Genomic DNA, 21,879 nt, shown 5'->3' with positions numbered 1-21,879 from the left:
AGTCTTGCTCCTAATCTACAGAACACTCCCTGCGCTGGGCCCTGACAGCCAGGCATTGGCTGTCTCTTCAAGGCACACCACAGCAGCCATGTTAAGCAGGAATTTTGCGTCTGACAGAGCCTTGCATATGGTTCTTGGTGCTGTGGGTAAAGCTCTCTTAGTGCCAGCTCTTCTCGGATAGAATTTCTGTCCATAAATGAGAAGTGGCCTGGATCTTACTATACAGAAGCATCTCTTTGTGAAAGCCTTCCCACAATAAGACGACTTGGTGCACAGGCTAGGAATGCCTCCCTAGAAATAAATAATAGGAGCAACACACACACTACCCCAATCCTGCAGCCACAGAAGTTACTAGCAAACCTGTTATTGCTTCAGTGGGGACAGGAGTGAGGCCTTAATCCAAATACAAGGCTAGAGTGAAGAATACACTCCTTCAGAACAAGTGTTATTTTATCCAATTTACTCAGATGCCAGAGTGATGGGCATACTAGAGAGCAGCAAACTAGCTAGTTTTGATAGATTGCACAGATTATAGTTGGCTAGATGTCTGAGAACGAAGCTCTGAATACGGATGCTATTTAATATTATTAACCTATACAATATCTCTGGCCATGACAGCTAGGTGCTTATGAATAAAAGTAGAAGACAAAGCTTTCTACAATGGGTTGTATTTAAGAACAACTGATAGTGCCTACAGAAATGTTAGCAGCCATGTTCTTGGGTATAACGATAAACAAGAACAGAACAAAACAATTTTATATGGAAAACCCAAACAAATGTACTTTCCATCATGCCTTAATATTCTATAATAAAAGAAAAATGTCTCTCAAAGAACACTTTAGATAGACAATACTGACATACCTGACATATTCCACTGATACACATATCCAGGGATTCAATATTACAGCGAGTACCATCTAGTACTTTTGGGGCAAGCTCCACAATCAATTGTTTCCCCAAAGCTTGACACTTTAAGGCACATGGTGCACTGGGATCATTATACACAGGAAGCCACTCATAAAAATGTCCTTGGTACTTGACATCATTGTAGGCTGAACACTGTTGTGCTCTGAAGTCACCAACATCTGAAGGGCAGTCCTAAAAACAAATCATAGGAAATCATTTAAAAAAAGAAACCACCTCTCATTTGGGATCATTGTGTCTGATGAATTATATAGAAAATACCCAAGTTGGCTTGGAGAAGGATTGGCCCAACCTAACAGACAGCCCATATTATAGGTCCTACTTTAAGGATTAAAACACTGTATTTTGCTTAATCCACTATTAGCTGTGAAGGTTACAGTGTAAAGCATGTGACCATAATAGAGACCCCACGAGCACAAGTTCATATCCCTAGCTTTTTTACAATGGTTCGTACAGTAAATAAATTGTTTTTCAAGTTGGGTTCTGTAGTAAAAATTGGCTTTAAAAGGATACATATTTTTGAATCACTAAAATGAGGTCTCCAATACATTTAATACTTTATACTTTCATAGCTCCTTTCATCTCAGGATCTCAAAGTGTTTTACAATCATTCAAGAAGTTTCATACAAGGTACGGCTTGCTAGCCCCATTTTACTGATAGAGAAACAGAAACACAGAGAAGTGAAGTGGCTGCCTGCTGTCACACAGGGAGCAAGTGGCAGAGTCAGGGGTAGAGACCAGAACTTCGGATTCCTGGTCCTATAATCTTACACAAAGACATGCTTCTTTTCATGGGAAAACTGTTTTAAAAATAAAACATACTTCAAGTTTGTCATACTTGATCATGTAATTTAAGTTTTATTTAGAGAACTCAAATAATTTCTTTGTTCCCCAAGTACATACTGCTGAATTATTAAATATATGGAATTTCTTATTTACAAACATTTAAATAAACAATTTTTAAAGGTTTAGTACATGTAAGCATTTAACCCAAACATAATATAAAATTATAGCAGCAGCAGCGAAGGCATACATAGATTAATATGAAAGAACTTTGGGAAGGATCTGACAAAAGAATTAGTGTGTCAAACAATCTCTCACTAAAGACTCCATTTAAAAGTATGGCCAGTGTCAAAAAGTCTATATGCTAGACTGAATGCATATTCTTCCAAGAATTCCAACCACACATATATACCATATGTGAGAGTGATTCCAACAAACAAAGTTTTATTTTCATTGGACATAAAAATGAAAGACTGTGACATGTAAACTAAATTCAAGGAACTTGTTACTAAGTGTCAGCTAGCAGTGCTGCACCTGAACAATGCATCAATGCCATTCAGATTGATGGATTTAAATCCTCCCTGGAAAATACTAATGCATTTACAACTACATTTCACAGCACTGGCTACAACTTGCAGTAGTTGGAAGAGAGATTTATATGAGAAGGGTAAGAGTTCCACTCTGATTATGAGTCCCTTTTAAAGGCATCCTCTTGCTGCCACCTCAACCACATGCACACAGCTGGACGAACTGCAGAGAAGCCATTGCATTAGCCTACACCCCTTTTCAATACTCTACCTTGTTTATTTTAGTTTTGGTACGAAGTAGTAATCAAATTATGTTACTGGCTTATTTGTACAATATGTAAAATATTTTATTAAAACAATAATCCTTAATGTTTCAGACTGGTGTGCAGAGTTTTATCCAAACATCTTCTATAAGTCAATGGGACCCATGCAGTAAAACCCCTGCCAGTGCTTTGAAACTTCATCCAGTGCTAACCCTTAACAGTGAAAGTAGCTCAAAATGATGTTAATACGTTGCATTATTATTGTATTTAACATAGGGCAATTCCATTTGCCAGTTATGAGTCAGATTTGTTTAGAAAATACACTGTGAGTGAAAAAGAGAAGTTACTTAACAATTACTGTAACTCTTTGAGAGTGTTGCCTCTGCACATTCCTACAAATGGGAATATGCAGAGGCTACCTCAAATAACATCATACATATGCTGCACCAAATTCTTCTCTCATGTGCAGCACTCCCACTTCAGAGAAATTCACAGGACTTTCACTGTTATAATTGAGAACAGAATTTGACTCTCTGATCTTCCACGGAAGAGAACCTAAAGAGCAGAGAGGAGTCAAGAGACCCAAAAGTTTTTATGGGCACTGCATGGTTCTCTTCTGTCACAGTAAATGAAGTTGCAGCTAGAGGATAAGAATAACTTACAGAAGTTAGTTCTGAGTCAAGTTAGAAGTTGCATGTCAGACTATAGAGCAGTGCCACTCAACTCTAAGCAGCTGCAGAGCCACCTTTCCATCACACAGACAAGCATAGACAGCCACCCACAAAAGAACTAGGGAGTGATGTCATTAGACAGGATCGTGACATGATGTTGTTACAACTCATTATCACCAGGTGCTGATGCAATGTCAGGACATAAACATCATAATGTCAAGACATCACTCACTGGTTATATTGCAGCTCCCACCAGCTCAATACTACACAACAGATACTTTTTCTTCTCACTCACTTCTTGCTGCTTGAAAGGAGAGAAATTTCTCTTTTTTCCCTATTCTCTCTTGGCTACTTGGAAGGACATGAAGGAACCAGAGCAGCTCTTGTTTCTTTGCTCATTCCACCTGCCTCACATTTCAGCTTTACTCTAGGGTGACCAGATGTCCCAATAAAATCAGGACTGCTTTGGTCAGGACGCAATTTGTCCCGATATTTCACACTCCTTTTTTTTTTTTTTTTCCTTTTTTTGCCCCCCCGGGCCCCCCCCCCCCAATGTGTCCTGATATTTTCTTCCTCTCATCTGGTCACCCTAGCTTTACTCAAACATAGAGACTCAACAAGCGCCCCATGAGTGACCCCAAAGAACTATATTTTTATTATTTACTATTTGTATTATAGCAGCACCTAGCGACCAACCAAGATCAGGGCCCTGTTGGGCTATGTACAGTACAAATATATGGAAAGAGCAGAACTTACCATCTAAACAGAAAAGACAGACAAGAGGTGGGAAGAAAGGAATGTAGAGGATACAAGCAGAATGAACAATAGGATGGTTTGCGAAAAATATGATGGTTTGCAAATGTTAGTTCCAATTTTTGGGGAAGAGGGCGATTAGATAAACAGAAAGGAAAGGAGAGGAGATCTGAATGGAAAGAGGTTCAAAAGTTCAGAATGCAGGCGTGAAAGGTGGCCTGAAGGGAAGTGATTGTACAGGCGTATACAACTAATCAGCTACATGTGGCTGAGAGCCATAGGTTCTACGGTGATGAGTGCATCAGTGGCATGATTGCTACAACTAAAATAAAGGTTAGAGATACAGGCACATAGAGATATACAGATAGAAATATTATTGGACTAAAAATATTTCTAGGTCAGCCAAGATGCTCAGAGTGGGGTACAATGAGGTTAACATTACTTAGTGATTAATATGTGAAAGCTAAGGAGAGGATTTGAATGCACTGTATTTTGAACAGGTGTAAGAATTATCTGTGCATAATGGAAGTTGATAATGGAGTTTGTGTGGGCAAATCTCTGTTACTACATCTTGTTATTTCTGACTCAGGGAAGTCACTCTGGCAAATAAAAGTGACTTTCTGGCACGTAAGAACACACAATTTATGCAGAAATGGCCCAAATAACTTGTTCTATGAATAGGACCCTAAGGGATTATCTTTAACACTTCCACATACTGCACATCATAGCATTAGAATTTAACAGTATATATGAAAATGGAAATATAAAACAGAGGGCTTAAGAAAGATTGAAAATCTCACTGGGTAGTGTATAATGAATAGCCTATATAGTTTATTTCTCTGAAGTACCCATAAAAAGGTTTGACGCATACATACATTTTTAAAGAATCAAGTAACTGGTATCGGAGTTATGATCAAAAAAGGTAAGCAGGTTTATAATGTAGATTAATGTAGGTTTAGATTAATGTAGATTTCTTTTGTTCAAACTCATTTTCTGATTGAAATATCATTAATATTACTCTGGGACCTTCATACTGTGCTTGAGTTTTGTGAACTTACTACTATTTTATTAGAAATCCAGATGAAACCAATTTTCTGGTAAAATGATTCTTGTTCTTTTCATTAAAATCACATACATATTAAGTTGTGCTTCATTTGTACTCCTCAATATAGATTTTAGTGGTGCAATGTATCATGTAGCAAAATTACATTTGCAGACAATCAGTTTTATGCAGTATATATACTGAATTTCTCATATGGTTAACAATAACACCTACTAACACAGAAAGAAGTTGGTATAAAATCCTAATTTTCAAACTAAAATTGTACTCATAGAAGGAGAAGTATTCTTTTAAAATAATACTATAGGTATAACAATTCATTTTAAATAAAGTCAGGCTGGATTGGTCAGATTTGGATTAGATGTAGGCTGGAGGGTTGCATTCAAGGTAAAATCAGGACTAGAGTTCAGGTTTTAATTCAGTGGGGCCAAAATTTCATGAGCTCTTCTCTTGAGATTTCAGCCCAAATAAGTGGTAATCTCTCCACCGCAACTTTTCTCAGGAGTTTTCCCATCATCTATGCTGAAAGCTCAGGAGAACAGTGGTCCTTGAGAGATTCTGACCACATCTGAACTGAAATTGGAAACTAGGCTCCTTCCAGACATGGCACAGAACCAGAACTGTAAAGGCAGGTTCAGACCTCAATCCAATTCTGAACTACCACAATATTCAAAGGGATTCAGATTCAAGGTTCCAGTTTTGGGCCACCAGTCACTTTAAAATATAAAATTCAAACACCTATTGATTTCAGTGGGACTAGGAATTCACCCTGAATCTCTAACGACTTCAATTTTATAAACAAGAGTGTTAATTCTCAAAATTGATCCTTTAAATGCATCATCCTTTAAATCCTGAGTGACTGCAAAAACTTTGTGATTGCTTAAGCTTTCGAAAATGCAGCCCTCAGTTTATTACATAAAGATGCGCACAGATGGGTCTCAAATGTTTCTTCCCTTTTTCTATATGCTGCATGTGTATTTTTTTTTCTGTTGTTGCTTTTGCAAGATGAGTCACAGATTTTATGTTTAATTTTTTGTATTAGTGTGAAGGTAGAGTTTCAGTACATATGTTCAAATGAGCCTAGGCATTATTTCTTTATAAACTGCACAGAGTTTATCCAGATCAGGAATGCACCAAATGTATAATTTATATAGTGTCTTGTTTATTTTACTGCCTGAGTACTTGCTGGCTGCATATTTGTTTATGACAGTTTAAACTGCTTATGTTATTTCTTTGTACATGGCATTTTCATTTTGGGGTCACGGCTGTTGTAGCACTGATATTACCCTTTTATTCTTGAAAGGGTGAGTGACTGAATTTATTTCCAGAATCCAATGTTTGCATGCATTGGGCTTGACTCTAATGGTTTCCACTAGCTTCTGCCAGCAGACACCTGGGCTTCTGGACCCAGTGGTGGAAAGTTAAGCCCAAGCTGGGGTGTGTGGTGTCAAAGCAATTCAAGGTGCTTGTGTGCCCCATTCTGCAGGGTTCTACTATTGTCTGGAGAATTGGGAGCCCTAAGGCCTCACGCTCCACTAAAGAGACCTGACTGGAGGATCTTTGGAATCCCTGATTGAGCTGGGTGCATTATTTAAGAGAGAGACATAGGAAGTTATCTGTGAAACAAGTGGAACCTGGCTTGCTGCTGATACAGACTCTGCCATATGCAACCTGATTCCCCACCTCGTCCGGTTTCCTGACTTTGACCCATCCCAGTTCCTGCCCTCAGCCTTGTTCTTTCCCTGAACCCTGTCACCTTGGTGACTGACTGCTCCGGTGCCAACCCTAGGCTAAGGCCCTTTGGCTTCCAACTCAGCGCTGATCCTTGGTTTTGGCTCCCGTTTCCTGTCTGATCCTGGTTCCAACAGCCGACTTCTGACTCTGGACCTATCCATTCACTTCTGGTTCCTAAACACCACATTGCCCACCAGGTCAGAACGCCCAAGTCCCAGTCACTAGTACCGGTCTTCCACAGACCCTGATAGCCAGATGGCACAGCAGAGAAAGTAGGTGTGGTGGGTTGAGTATTGGGTGTAGCCAGGGCTCCCTGGAGATGTAGTGATTCAACATATCTCCTGTGTAGCCGCCAATATCAGGCCTCTGATAGTCACACTTTACTGCTGCCCACTGCTGAGGCTGGCAGTGATGCGAACAGCACCTGCACTTTACTGGGTAAAATTGCACTGCAAGCCTCACAGGTTAAGGGGGCTTGTATGACAATAGTTGCTCCTTCCCCAGAACCAGTGGGGCTGAATCAAGTTCACAATAAAACATAAATAGGGATAATTTTAAATAATAAAACAATATGCTTCTGACTTAATTTTTTAGCCACCTTCCCTCCTCTCTTGAATGGGATTACCCCAGTGTCCTATTACTCTGGGAGGTAAACCATGATAGGAATTGGCTGCTTGTCGTGAAACCAACCTATAACAATTTACAGTACATTTACATATAGGCTTTTATTCAGAGGGATCACAAAGTGCTTTACTAACTACAAACCAAAGAAATGCAGCACCTTCTGGGAGAAATGTGACAGCTATTTAACAGCACAACAAGACAATTTAGCACAACGCATGAAGTATGCCATATGCAACTGATTTTCATAAACGTGTGCAAAAATGCACGTAAAATTTCCACATGCAATTATCGCAGTTATGACAACAGCATACTCACATGTCAACTCATATATGAATTTACTGAAACTGCTTACACAATTGTGGGAATTGTGCATGAAATAAACACACAATTTTGCATATTATAAGTAAGAAAATCTGGGCCTGACAGTGCAGAGGAAATACTGGTAGTAATTACCCAATTTGAAATTTGAAAAGGGCACGGGGGTTAGTGTCCTTGCTCTTGCGAAGAGTGCCATGGGATCTTTTATGACAACAAGTTGTCAAGAACTCAGTTTTATGCCTCATCTGAGAGATGATTCCCCAGGAAAGGCACTAGCTAGTTTAGGACGAAAACAGATTAGCCTAATAATTCAAATAAAACATTCTCAATCATAACTGGCCTAAAATTCCACCAGATAATGTCCGTTCAGGAAATGTAAATTCAAAACCTGATGGTGTCAATTAGGCAAAGAGTCAAACTTTATCAGTGGGCAATAATATAGAGTGGGAAGAAAATCCTTTAGATTTCAAACAAGGATTAGAATGTATGAAACTTTACATATTATTTGATTTGAAGAAATAAGAAAAGTAGTCAAACTAAATTACAGGCCAAACTCACGTTATTGCTGCAGGTTTTGTATCGAATATTCCGACCTTCACAATTCCTGAAAAACACAAGGGCTTTGACTAGAAGTAATAGTTAAAAAAATAGCACATTTTACAACTAGTTATTCTCTTGAAAACTGGAATTTTATTACTTAGCTCTTGCATAATCTGTCCCCAAAATGCAAGGTTTAAACTCAAACCTCCACCATAGGTTTTGGGAACTGAATAGGTTACATTGCTGTCCACCTTATGAAACACAGTTTGGCTTTTCCTGTTAGGTTTCATGTATATTGTGATCCTAACCTATTGCAAAGTTTATGAAAGACAAATTTACTTTGTGAGAAGGTTTCACAGTGTACCCTATGCCTGATTCTGAGCCTAATTCAATGGACTTCAACAGAATTTCTTCTGATGTATGTGGGCCAAGTCAGAGAAGAATCTACATTCTGCACATAACTAATGTGTATTGATTTCATTTTGATCATTTTTGTTTTCACAAAGAAACAGCTGCCTGCATTTCAACCCAAACTTCTTCCTTTTCTCTCCCATTTTTCTCCAGTGGTGTGTGCAATTCTCCTGGCCCACAGCCAAATGAGCAGACTGCATTAGAAAAACTTCCTCTAGACTCATACCAGTCTTATTTGAACTGAAATACTATAAATGTAACATATGTATTTCTCCAGGGATCATAAAATGAAATGCATGTAGCCTAGACAATTCAAGTCTTTTGCAGTCTTCTGTTGGAAGCTGAAATGGCACCAATTTAAAAAAGGAATTGTCCTATAACTGCCCTGTCATTTAAGCACTGTAACCTCTTTGTATTTATATATGCATCAGAGGAGGCTTACATGCCACTGATTAAGGGCTAGGTTAAATAGGTTTGCCGCCCTTACACAGAGCACTTAATTCATAAGCAGCCCCAGTGGCTGGAACTTTCATGGAATAAGGCACTACCCATCATGAGTACAGGTGATTGAATCTAGCCCTAAATCCTAAATTCAGATTTTAAATGACTTGATAAGTAATTAGTTAAAATTAACAGTTTCTAAAACTTAGAATAGTTTTAGTGTTGATAAAGAACTGCTTTCCATGGAGAGAAAATGAGTGATACCTAGTAATTTGCATCTAGTGTGCTAAATTTCCTTCTTTTTGCATTATTTCAATTTAAAAAAATTAGAAAAATATCCAATAAAATGTATATGAAATGGAATAAAATATTCCTATAAAAAGAATGGTCAGTGGAAGCTGGAGTAAGAGCAAAGCCAGCTGTGCTGAAGAGGAGACTCCCCTACCTCAAGATAGCACTGCTTTGTTGCCTCCAATTCCCTACCTTGCACAGAGATGGTGTGTGTTAATTATGTTTTCAGCATATAAAAATGTGAAAATGTTGTTTCACAATGTGTATTTCCTGGACATAACAATAATAAAAAAAATACACAAAAAAAGCTTGGAAACTATAAATTTGTCAAAGGTATAGAAAACATGTGTTTTTCCCACAGGGGAATATATTAAAAATATTAATGAAACCACACTGGAATTTATATTGCAACAATTTATTGCACTCATTTCACAGTTACTAACACATTGATAGAGTATTGTGGCTGTTTTCTGCAAATGTTAGTACATTCAAAGATCCCTGTGCAAAATGCACACTGGGAAACGGGAACCGTTTTAATAATGGTCAGCTTTAGCCATGTATTTCATAATCCTGGGACTTGACTGGCATATCACATTACAAGCCTTCATTAAGAGAAATTGACTTTCTGGCTGTCATACCATATATTGTGCAATCATAACAAAATGGGAATTTAAATACAACCGATAAAGGTTTTGAACAACGTAAATCAGCAGGAATTCAATAACAAAAGCAATTATGGACTGAATGGTGAAACCCTTAAGCATGTCCGTAATCCTTTCTTATAGTAACAGACCCACTGGATTACTCATGGGTGAAAGGACCACAGGGTCAGGGCCTATATTAATCCATCTTTACACTTTTAGGAATATTGAATTTAAAGGGTTACAGTCAAATACTTTTGTACTGTTCGGTGGTTGGTTTGGTTTTCTGATTGTTTTGTTTTACAGACTGAGGGCAGTTTCCTCCCAGATCCAATCAAGGCTTGATTGTGAGAGTTGTGTGAGCTTTCTGGGCTGCACGGTTATGGGTAAGTAGCCCTTCTCTCACAGATGTGGAATGCTATATTAGCAGATTGGATAAAAAAACAATGATTTAAAAAAAAATGATTTCTTTTATTTTAATTTAAATAAAAATTAAATGTAGTGCAGGTTTATTTAAAACAATAAACCTATTTAAAATTAGTGTTGAAATTGACAACCTATGTTAAGGACTAGTCTATTAAAATCAGGAGTACTTGTGGCACCTTAGAGACTAACAAATTTATTAGAGCATAAGCTTTCGTGGACTACAGCCCACTTCTTCGGATGCATATAGAATGGAACATATAATAAGGAGATATATATACACACATACCTTATATATACCTTATGTGTGTATATATATCTCCTTATTATATGTTCCATTCTATATGCATCCGAAGAAGTGGGCTGTAGTCCACGAAAGCTTATGCTCTAATAAAATTGTTAGGTCTCTAAATCTAATTATAAGTAGAGAATAATAATTGAATGGGTGTGTTTGTAATGACAAGTTTCAGAGTAACAGCCGTGTTAGTCTGTATCCGCAAAAAGAAGAACAGGAGTACTTGTGGCACCTTAGAGACTAACAAATTTATTAGAGCATAAGCTTTCGTGGACTACAGCCCACTTCTTCGGATGCATATAGAATGGAACATATAATAAGGAGATATATATACACACATACCTTATATATACCTTATGTGTGTATATATATCTCCTTATTATATGTTCCATTCTATATGCATCCGAAGAAGTGGGCTGTAGTCCACGAAAGCTTATGCTCTAATAAATTTGTTAGTCTCTAAGGTGCCACAAGTACTCCTGTTCTTCTTTTTGCGGATACAGACTAACACGGCTGTTACTCTGAAACTTGTCTATTAAAATCATTTCAATTAAATACTAAAACATTATTAAGCAGTACACGTTTGCTGCCAAGTTTTAAAGAAAGTCAAATCCCTGAATGGAGGAAGTCACTGGCTAAGCACCTGGCAACAGAATTTGTCGAAGAACTAAAATAGCTTTTGACAGCAGTTGACTCTTCTGCAGGTGCAGAGAGAATCCTGTCTTCAGTTAATTCAACTAGTCCAGTTCAACGGCTGACTAATTCAAAGTTTAAAAAGTAATTGGGAGCTGTCAAGATAGGAAAGTTTGTTTTCTTCTTCCAATCTGTGAATAAAGGCAAGGTGCGAGAAGGTGAGACGGCTTTAGAATCTTGGAGGACATGGTGGCCAGAAACAATCAGTTCAATTCATTAACTAGAGATACTTCCTTTGTTTAATATATCCATTTGTTTTAAAATTTAAAATGTTTCAAAAACCATTTTTTCTTACATATCCAGCACTTTTAAAAATAGCTTTAAAAACACATTGAGATGCTGGTTTTGTGCATTTATAATTGTATTTGAATTCCCATCCAAATGCAGCTTAACACAAATCACAAGTAAAAAATAATCATCCTCTAGTAAATAAGAAATGCATCCTTCACCGTTTTCTAATATAATATAAATATAAAAATTAAGAATCTGAATAAATATATGTTAAGTTATATAATTGCTTAAATAAATACATATAAATATAGAGTATCCTTCTGGCTATCAAAATGAAGCCCCAAAATTTAGTGTAATGGCTACATTTAGTTGCAAATGAATGTGTTCTAATGGTTACCAACGAATGAGAATCAACCTTTCTTTAGGAAAATAACTAAAAGGTACAAATGCAAAACAAAGTTAAAATAATCAATTTTAATGAAGGTTTCCTGTTTTCAGATTTAAATAATGCTTAAAATCAGCAATTTTAATTGCTTTGATTTAAATCAATCCACCCTGCTTACTGCATTCCACAGATACCCCCTTCGCCATGCAGTCTGATCACACAATGTTAAACTTGGGGGCAGATATCCAGGGACTACTGGGGACAGGTTGTTCCCTAGCAGTCTGAGCTAGGTAAAATTTAAATGCACTATGTATCTGAAGTCTTTGTTCTCTACACTTCCTTTACAAAGTATAGCCAGAGAGGAGAGAGAGAGAGATCTGAGGCCACTGTGATGAAGAGTTCAGTCCACCATAGCTCATCCAGGGATAGGGACAGGAGATACTGCAGTTGTTAGCAAGGGATGGATGGACTCATTACTCATCTACAGTGACTAGAGATGAGAAAGCCACAGGAGACAGCTGCTCATGGCAATCACTCCAGCCTATAGGACTATTGTAACTTCTGAGATCTTCATAGCCCCAGCAGGGCAAAGAGGACAGGAGCCACAAGGGAGAGAAGCAGTGTGACACATCACCTGCATGTGGAATGAGTTGTTTTTGATAATAAGGTGGTCACAGGTGATCTTCCCTTTACGCACTGGGCTAAAGTACACAGCTAGTTTGACATGGACTTGCATATCCCTTTTCCTACTGGAGGGGGCTTTTCTGCTGCATTGAGTAGGGAGGCTTTCTTGAATCAGGGCCTTAAATAGCAAGAATGACTCGCTTAATGGTATTAATAAAACATTTAAGGCCCCGACTCAATAAAGCCTCCCTATTCAGCACAGCAGTTAACCATATGCTTAATTTTTTTTCCTGAATTGGGGCCTAAATTATTTATCTGACTACCCATAGAGATTTATAAAAAACACTAAATTTCATATACTGCACAGTAATTGGTTCACAAAGAGAATACAACAATACTTCCCAAGGTAGCATGGGAGGAGGGGAAATCACAGCATAGCTGATGAGAAGTAGAACCATAGCTATAGGTATGGGGCTAACCTGCCATTTAAACATCTCCTTAGAGAATATGATGCTCCCCCTCCACAAGTCCGCGAGCAATCGCTCCATGCTCCCCACGCATCCCAGGCCCCTTCTTTATCTTCATCAGAATGTGCAATTCTGGAGGTCTGTAAATGGAAGAAAAAAAAACACAAAACAAAACAAAAACGTCACTGAATTTGCTTGGAGTATTTTACATTCTTTTGCTGATTATTTGCCTTTGGAAGATTACTGCTCTGGTACAGGGCAACAAGATTCATATTCAAAGATTTATGTTTCAGATTAAGTTCATATTTTAATGAAAAGGATGTGATAGTTACAATGAGAAAAGAAACAGACTACTTGAACAATACCAGGCTCATTGTTTTAGGGCTATTGGTTTGTGCTGTCCAATGCCACACTGAACTCCGTTATCCACTTACCCCTTTATTGCATGCTTCAGAACGTAGCTCTCCAGAAAGCACAAAGGAAGTGTGCATGTTTTTTCTATGCCATCTTACTATTTCCTACATTTTCTGTAGAACTAATAGGGATGGAAGGATTCGATTTTTATCAGTAAATGTTGGTAAACATCAATGTCACTGTACACAAACAAACCAATGACAAAATTTCCATCCATAAGAATCAAAATGTACAGATAGGCAAAGAAAAATGCTGCTTGAGTTTAATTTAAAGATACTGACTTTGTATATTTTGACAGATGATGGTGACAATTTGTATTTTAATGGTTATAAAGCTTTAACTTATTGAATCTCAACACCTGTCATTAAATAATTATTGTCTGAGCTCCTCCCATAATATCCCACAACTATGAACATTATTTATTTATTATTTAAATCTAAAAATATGCTTAAAACAAACATATATATTATCCGTCAAAATTAAAAAAAAATGAATCCTGCCAAGCCTAGGTATCAGACGCTTATATTCAATACTCAAATGCCAGAACGGGGATGTGGTGGTGTCATGGTTACAGGGCAGGTCATGCTTTAGACACCTTTCAGTCCCACTAAAGTGCACCCTTCAGATGACAAGCCTGGTTCCTTCATCTCTCCCAAAGAGAGAGACCCCACAATTCAGCCAGTCTTGGACTGGATCTCTGGCAGCCCCCTTATTTACTGGAGAAGTCTGGATGTCCAGCAAACTGTTTCCAGGAAAGAAAGGGAAGACTGGAGAGGCAGGTTGGGTTCTGTGATTAAGGCACTGGACTGGGACTAGGAAAGCTGGGTTTAAGTCCTGGCTTAGATACATACTTCCAATGTACTTTGGCAAGTCACTTATGTTTTGTGCCTCAGTTCCCTCTCTGTAAACTGGAGATAATAATACTTCCTCTGTCCTACCCATTACCTGTCCTGTAAAATCTTTGGGGGCAGGGACTGTCTCTGACTAAGTTATAAGCATAAAAATTAGCCCTTAACTCAGCTAGGGCCTCTGGGAGCTACTGTAATGCAAACAGAATGGTAATAAATTATTATAAATAATGTATGATAATAAATGCAACTAACAACAATAATAAACATCAGTAAAAGGGAAGTAGTCCAATGTAAAAAAGCTGCCATATCCATTAATACAGCAGCATGAATAGTTTCTTTAACTAGAGACAAGGTGCTAAGAAGACTCTGACGGAATTCTGGAAGATGATATAAGGTACAAAGAAAAAAAAAAGACAGTAATCCTAGCTTATCATTCAAAATTTCAAGCAGAATCTTTTTTCTTCCCCCATAATATTAATATTAAATGCCCCCAAGCTGGAGCTGCTGCCAAGTGAATTTAAAACATAATTCACAGTTGTTCAGAGTCTGAAATTTTGCAGATGAACACATTATATTTTGTCCTAGCAGGTTACACAAATGATAATCCCTGCACGAGAAATGTACTTCCCACTACGAGAAATCTATCAGTCTGCACATTAGTTCATTTGGTAGGAGAAGAATCTTAAACTGTTTTCATTGGCAAAACAACAGTATTTCGACTTTTGCATAAGTTATTCTATGCATTCCCATTTGGTTACTTTTAACAATTTCTCTTAGATACAATTAAAAACACATCGTATTATCACTACTCGTTTCCTATACAAACAAAGACACCTCAAGAACTGCTGATTATCCACAGTTCTCACTGAGGTCACAGGGATCTGCAGAGGCTCAGCACCTATCAGGATCAGGGCCGCTGTGAATGGTTCCATGGTTTTGTTGAAAATGAGCATGACACATCAAAGACCGAGTAGCTTTTTATCATTCAGAAGAGTGTTTAAATCTATGGATGCATTTCTGGTACTGTGGTGTGGCTCTGAGGGATACTTTTCCAAAGGAAATCAGGCAGAGTGAGATTCTGATAATTTTCAGGTCTATATGCAAGACCCATCTCTTTCATAAGCGCTACGACCAACCCCCAAATGAGAAAATGGGAGAGAAAAATAGAAGGTAAGAAGAAACAATACCAGAAGCAAAATAAAATGCATATCCAGACATAGGGCAGCCTGTGAAAAATTTGCCTTTTTGATCACACTGCAGTCTATCAAATTGTTGTATGAGCTTAGACACCACTATGTTTCTCTCTAGACATCTTTTGAAGGTACTTATGTGGTCACCATCACCATACTATCAGGACGTCTCATGAGCATTTGCAAATTACACCCCCAAAGCACTGCAATCTTGGAGGTGAATCAAGTCTTGAGTTTTACAACCAAATTCTGGTTGCAGTGAAGTCACTTGGAATTATTCCAGTAACTTTTAAAAGAGGACCAAGACTAAAGACCTAAGAAGTAATTTTAAAGCTATTTGAAAATGGAACCACTTAATTAGGGAGCCTGAGGCTCCTCCCACAGACTTCAATAGGAGCAGAGCAGACTTCCCCACAACAAACTTTGATCCTTCAAAAACTTAATAAAATTATGTTCCTCCCTATCCCCTGCTTTATAAAACATGCTGCCTTTCCATTTCACAGAAGTATCCAAAATCCCAAAAAAGCAATATTTTGGAATGTGGCAACTCCTTAATCCAAATAGGCCACAGTTAAAATGTAATAAAATCAGATTTAAGGGCTAACTGAATCCTGTTTAAAAGAATTGTTCATTATTCTGAATCTAGATCCAGCCTGTGCTCCATGATGAAAGAATGGGAAAATCAAATAGCAATTTTCTCAAGCATTCCCTTCTGTTTTCAGTACAATTCTTTAATGGCTGTTCTATTTACATCCTACTTTTACCATTCCATGTTTGAAATGTCTAAAAAACTTTTCCTTGAAAGAAAGAAAAAAAAATGCTGTGCAGATCTTCTGTAACCAAGGGGCAAATGATGACAAATCCATAGTTGCTAGTGCATTTACATGATGGGACTGCTATCCTAAGGAAATCAGAATTTTTTATAAACAAACTACACTCTGTGAGGAACAGCAGCCATTGGTTACACATGGGGTGAGAACATCACAATCAGTGATTTCTGTGTTCCAAAAAGCTAATGCTTCGTTATAACCTAATGTAAACTCATAATGAAAATATGCTACTAATGTCACTAAATAATTAAAGATATATTGTGGATAAAATGAAGTAAAAGAAATAGCTTCCCTAAAATGATACAGAACATGAACCAACATCTGCCTCAGTACAATCACAGATTGACCGAATGCAAAAAGTATTCATCAAAGCTTTCTTGAAATGATTATATATACAGTCAGTTATCTCAACAGCATTTCGTTTCAACCAATCAACCCATAGCAAAGCCATTTATGTAATTAAGAACCTTAAATATCTGTACTAGAAACTAAGGACCTGATTCAGTGCTCTACAAAGTCGGTGGAGATACTCCCATTGATTTCAGTGGGCATAGAATTAGGCCTCAAATACACCTCTACCCAGATATAACACTGTCCTCGGGAGCCAAAAAATCTTACCGCGTTATAGGTGAAAGTTATATTGAACTTGCTTTGATCTGCTGGAGTGTGCAGCCCCCTCCATCCCCCGAGCACCGCTTTACCACGTTATGTCCGAATTCGTGTTATATCGGGTTGCGTTATATCGGGGTAGAGGTGTAGCTAAATAAGAGCATACAATCTCATGTAAGAATGGTGCATCTTATCAAAAGGTGCTGCAGAACTCTAACCAGTCACTCATCCTCTCTCTCTCTCTCTCTCTCTCACACACACACACTCCAGTAAGAGGATGAATATATTTGCCAGTAAACACCATGAGACAAATTAAAAACTACACAAACCTCCGCTCCAGTTTAGAAGCGCCTTTAAAATAGACAAAAATATTTACCTTGATCTCAGCTATATGAATAAATGCTGGCAATTTCAAGAAATTAGGCCATGTCTTAACACCAAAACTAGTGAACATATAAACCATCTGTTTGCTCCATATATCAAACAAAATTTCCTGGATCCTTACCTAGTCCATTTACACAGCACTGCCGAGAACAACTGGATATTAGGGAAAGTTCTCTGCAGAGCCACAAGAGCACTTCTTAAGTTTATTCAATTACTTTTAAGTTCGTCTGAAACTGGATGGTTCTGAGAATGGACCTTTTACCTCTACGTCAGGGGTCGATAACCTTTGGCACAAGGCTCGCCAGGGTAAGCACCCTGGTGGGCCGGGCCAGTTTGTTTACCTGCCACGTCCGCAGGTTCGGCTGATCACGGCTCCCAATGGCTGCAGTTCGCCATCCCAGGCCAATGGGGGTGGCAGGAAGCGGTGGCCAGCACATCCCTCGGCCTGCGCCACTTCCCACCGCTCCCATTGGCCTGGAGCAGTGAACCGCGACCAATAGCAGCCGCGATCGGCCGAACCTGCGGACGCGGCAGGTAAACAAACTGGCCAAGCCCACCAGAGTGCTTATCCTGGCGAGCCACGTGCTAAAGGTTGCCGACAGGGGCAGCTCCAGGCACCAGCACAGCAAGCACATGCCTGGGCAGCAAGCTGCGGGAGGTGGCCTGCCGGTCGCTGTGAGGGCAGCAGTGAGGCTGCCTTCAGCGGCATGCCTGTGGGAGGTCTGCTGGACCCGCGGCTTCGGCGGCAATTTGGCGGCAGGTATGCTGAAGGTGCGGGACCAGCGGACCTCCCGCAGGCATGCCGCCGAAGGCTGCCTCACTGCCGTGCTTGGGGTGGCAAAATACATAGAGCTGCCCCTGGCTGCCGACCCCTGCTCTACGTAAATAGTTTACGTTTAAACCAGGTCACTAGTGACCAAAAGCTATTACCAACTGATGATCAGTGGCTTACTATATGGAAAATGTGTTGGTTGTCACTGTCCTGTTCCTTGAGGATACCTTTAAATAGGCAGACAGACAGACCCGGGCTGGGATGCTTACACTGCTGCTGCGAATTTTAGACTTGTTCTATGGATACACAAAGGACTTCTTTCTTCACTCCTGTCAATATGACACTTTATGCTAGCATTAAACTTATTTAAAAAATAAGCAATATCATTGTTGGATCACCTGATTCAAGCTGCTGGGGATAAATCTCACTGAGCAGTAGCCTTAAAAGTTTGCATTAATTATTTCGATGGTCATCTCCTTTCTTCCCCTCATTTACAAATCCAGATGATTCTTAAGAACCAAGTTAACTGAGCTCAGAAGAGATGAAGATCTGATCTTATTTTCTTCCAAGGGTATGCCCCAAATCAATCATTTAAAAGGAATCTTAGGTATTGTAATTCAATTGTTATGGCGTAAGAAAAAGAAAAATGGTAACATATACAAAGGTCACTGTAAACTCCTCTTAAATCAGAGCAGTGCTGGTACACTTAGCTCCATTGCAAGTCCTGTGAAAGCTGAACCAAGACAGAAAACCCAGGGACTTCTGAGCCAAGAGAGACCAAATCACCGAAGTATTGTTTAAAACAACACCATACCAGCAATATTCCATTGGTTAGATATCACTTATGTCTAAATGGATTATCATCCTGCTACTAACAAAATGTAAAGTAATCCTGTAATGCAGAATGTAAGTAAATGTCTAGTCTGTTACATTTAGCCAACACTATGTTACTTTACCTCCGCCTCACTGATCTTTTTCTCTCACTGCTATTGTAAGGAGTGACTGTTGAACCAAGCAGCATTCTAGATATCCAAAGAGCAAAAATTTAATAAGCTTGCCTTACACAAATAAAGTTAAGGACAATTCAGACAATTATTTAGAAACTTCAGTAAAGGCAGTCAGATCTACTGCAATAGAAGCATTCCCAATTTTAAAGTATATTCCTAGCCACAAATGGATAAATAGGTTCCAGAAAAATAAAAGAACAAATCTCTTGTCACCAAATTTACTATATAAAACATGGATGGAGCAATCCCCATTTGAGCAATAATAAACTGCAGAACTTGGTCTAAACATTTAAATTAGCAGCTTCCTTACCTTCTTGCTCCCAAAGGTTAAAGTTTAAGAAGCACTTACTGTAAACTTTAAAAATACACTCAGGCCATCTTACTGTTCCAGAAATGATAGAGCCTTGCTCTGCCAAGATCCCCTAGGAATTTTAGAATCTGCATTGGGTTTACCTTCACATCAGAAGCAAGACCAGTCTTGAAATGTCTGACACAGACAACTGAACCAACTGACTTCAGATATGGATAGAGAGCTCTTTAATACTACTGGGAATCAAGTCATAATGAGAGACTAACTTCTCAAATATAGATTGGAGAATAAATGCTACTAATACAGGTAAGGCCCAGCTATCCCTGAATGTGATAGATAATAGTTTTCTTTATCAAATCATCACTGAAACGATGAAATTTTAGACTTGGTTTTGGTGAATAGTGAAGACATAATACTTAGTGCTGCCTGGAGTGCAAGTGACTGGACTAGACCACTTCTCAAGGTCCCTTCCAGTCCTACAATTCTATGACATCATAGAAGAGCTGGCCATAAGAAATAACCTTGGATCAAGTGGTCATGAGTTGATTCAGTTTAAATTAAATGGAATAATAAACAAAGGGGGGAGGGATAGCTCAGTGGTTTGAGCATTGACCTGTTAAACCCAGGGTTGTGAGTTCAATCCTTGAGGGGGCCACTTAGGGATCTGGGGCAAAATCAGTACTTGGTCCTGCTAGTGAAGACAGGGGGCTGGACTCAATGACCATTCAAGGTCCCTTCCAATTCTAGGAGATAAGATATCTCCACACACACACAAAAAAACAAAAAAAAAAAACAAAAAAAACAGATTGACAACTATGGTTTGTGATTGGGGAAAAAGACTTTGGGAAATTATGGGAATTACTTAACTGGACTGAAAGGCTCAAGGATTTAAATGTGGAGGAGGCTTTGAGTTTCTTTAAATCAACTATTAACCTCCCCCCCCAAACTATCTGCATCCTGAGCAAGAGGAACTTGTAGGGAAAGGCTCAAGACCCAACTGGATGAATAAGCATATCAAAAAGGTTATTAGGAGTAAACAAAGATTCTACAGGAAATGGAAAAAGAGATTGATCAGCAAAGAAAGCTACATTCTGGAAGTTAGAAAATACAAGAATAAAGTGAAAATTGCTAAGAGTCAAGCTGAATTAGCTCTTACTAAGGAAATTAAAAAATAAATAACAAGAGGGTTTTTAGTTATATAAATAAAAGTAGAATAAGGAAGGATTAGGTTGGGCTACTATGCTGTCTGGATGGGGAGGAGAAAAGTTAATCTAGATATGGCCCCAAAACTAAATGAATACTTTGCCTTGGATTTCAATAAGGATGATAATATGGAACACAGGTATGAAGCCAGAATGGCTGATGGAAATGAGTATTCAGATATGGAAATTACCACATCTGATGTGGAAGCAAAACTTTAAAATCTTAATGCATTCAAATCAGGGGACTGGATAATTTGCATTCCAGAATACTGAAGAAATTGCACATGAGATTGCTAGTCCAGTAGCAAGAATTTTTAATAAATCTAGCTATTTCAGGGTAGTACCAACTGGAGAATAGCTAACATCGTACTTATACTTAAGAAAGGGGGAAAAAACGTGCTCAAGGCAACAGGGCTGCCCGGGGGGGGGGGAGGGAAGTGGGGCAATTTGCCCCAGGCCCCACAGGGGCCCCCATGAGAGTTTTTCAGGGCCCCTGGAGCGGGGTCCTTCACTCGCTCCGGGGGCCCTGGAAAACTCTTGCAAGGCCCGGCCTCAGAGCTTCTTCTGCTCCGGGTCTTTGGCGGCTGGGGGTCCTTCTGCTCTGGGACACATCGCCGAAGTGCCCTGAAGACCCGCGGTGGGGGGTCCTTCCACCCAGGGACCCGCCACCGAAGTGCCGGGTCTTCGGCGGCAATTCGGCGGCGGGGGGCCACCTGCTGCCGAAGACCCCAGGCCCCCTGAATCCTCTGGGCGGCCCTGCTAGGCAATGACATACCTGTTAGTCTGAACTCAGTAGTATGCAAAGAAAAAATAATGGAGGTAAACTGAAAAGGGGATGTGAAGCAATATGGGTTTTCGAAAGGTACATCGTGCAAGAATAATCTTATTTCCTTCTTTGAGAAAATAACTAGATTTTTTAGATGAGAGAAATGCTGTACATCTAATATACTTGGACTTCAATAAAGCATTTGACATGGTACCACATGGGAAATTATTAGATGTAGAAGATGTATAAGAACTGTCAGGTGGATAAGGAACTGGCTAAAAGAGGAGATGGCAACGGATGTATTGAAAGGTGAATTATTGGACTGGAGGGAGGTTACCAGGGGAGTTCCTCAAAGATCAGTCTTGGGATCAATCTGATTCAATATTGTTATGAATGACCTTGGCACAAAAAGCAGGAGTGGGTTAATGAAATTTGCTGATGATGC

The 21,879-nt window shown here is 38.9% G+C and overlaps 1 protein-coding gene across 5 annotated transcripts in view; it reads right to left on the bottom strand.

Moving 5' to 3' along the window:
* The window catches only part of ADAMTSL3 (ADAMTS like 3), a 260,167-nt gene that overhangs the window by 123,882 nt on the left and 114,406 nt on the right, over positions 1–21,879 (bottom strand). For all 5 annotated transcript variants that reach the window (XM_034783742.1, XM_034783741.1, XM_034783744.1 and 2 more), the window contains exons 4-6: positions 13,112–13,239; positions 8,216–8,261; positions 862–1,098 (exon numbers count right to left, since the gene is read on the bottom strand). In XM_034783742.1, coding sequence (XP_034639633.1) covers positions 862–1,098; positions 8,216–8,261; positions 13,112–13,239 — 411 coding nt within the window. The remainder of the gene's footprint in view (positions 1–861; positions 1,099–8,215; positions 8,262–13,111; positions 13,240–21,879) is intronic.

This window comes from Trachemys scripta, chromosome 10, assembly GCF_013100865.1.
Source record: "Trachemys scripta elegans isolate TJP31775 chromosome 10, CAS_Tse_1.0, whole genome shotgun sequence".
Lineage (NCBI taxonomy): Eukaryota > Metazoa > Chordata > Testudines > Emydidae > Trachemys > Trachemys scripta.
The sequence above is the reverse complement of the archived record's forward strand: the minus strand, read 5'-3'. Positions and strand labels throughout refer to the sequence as shown.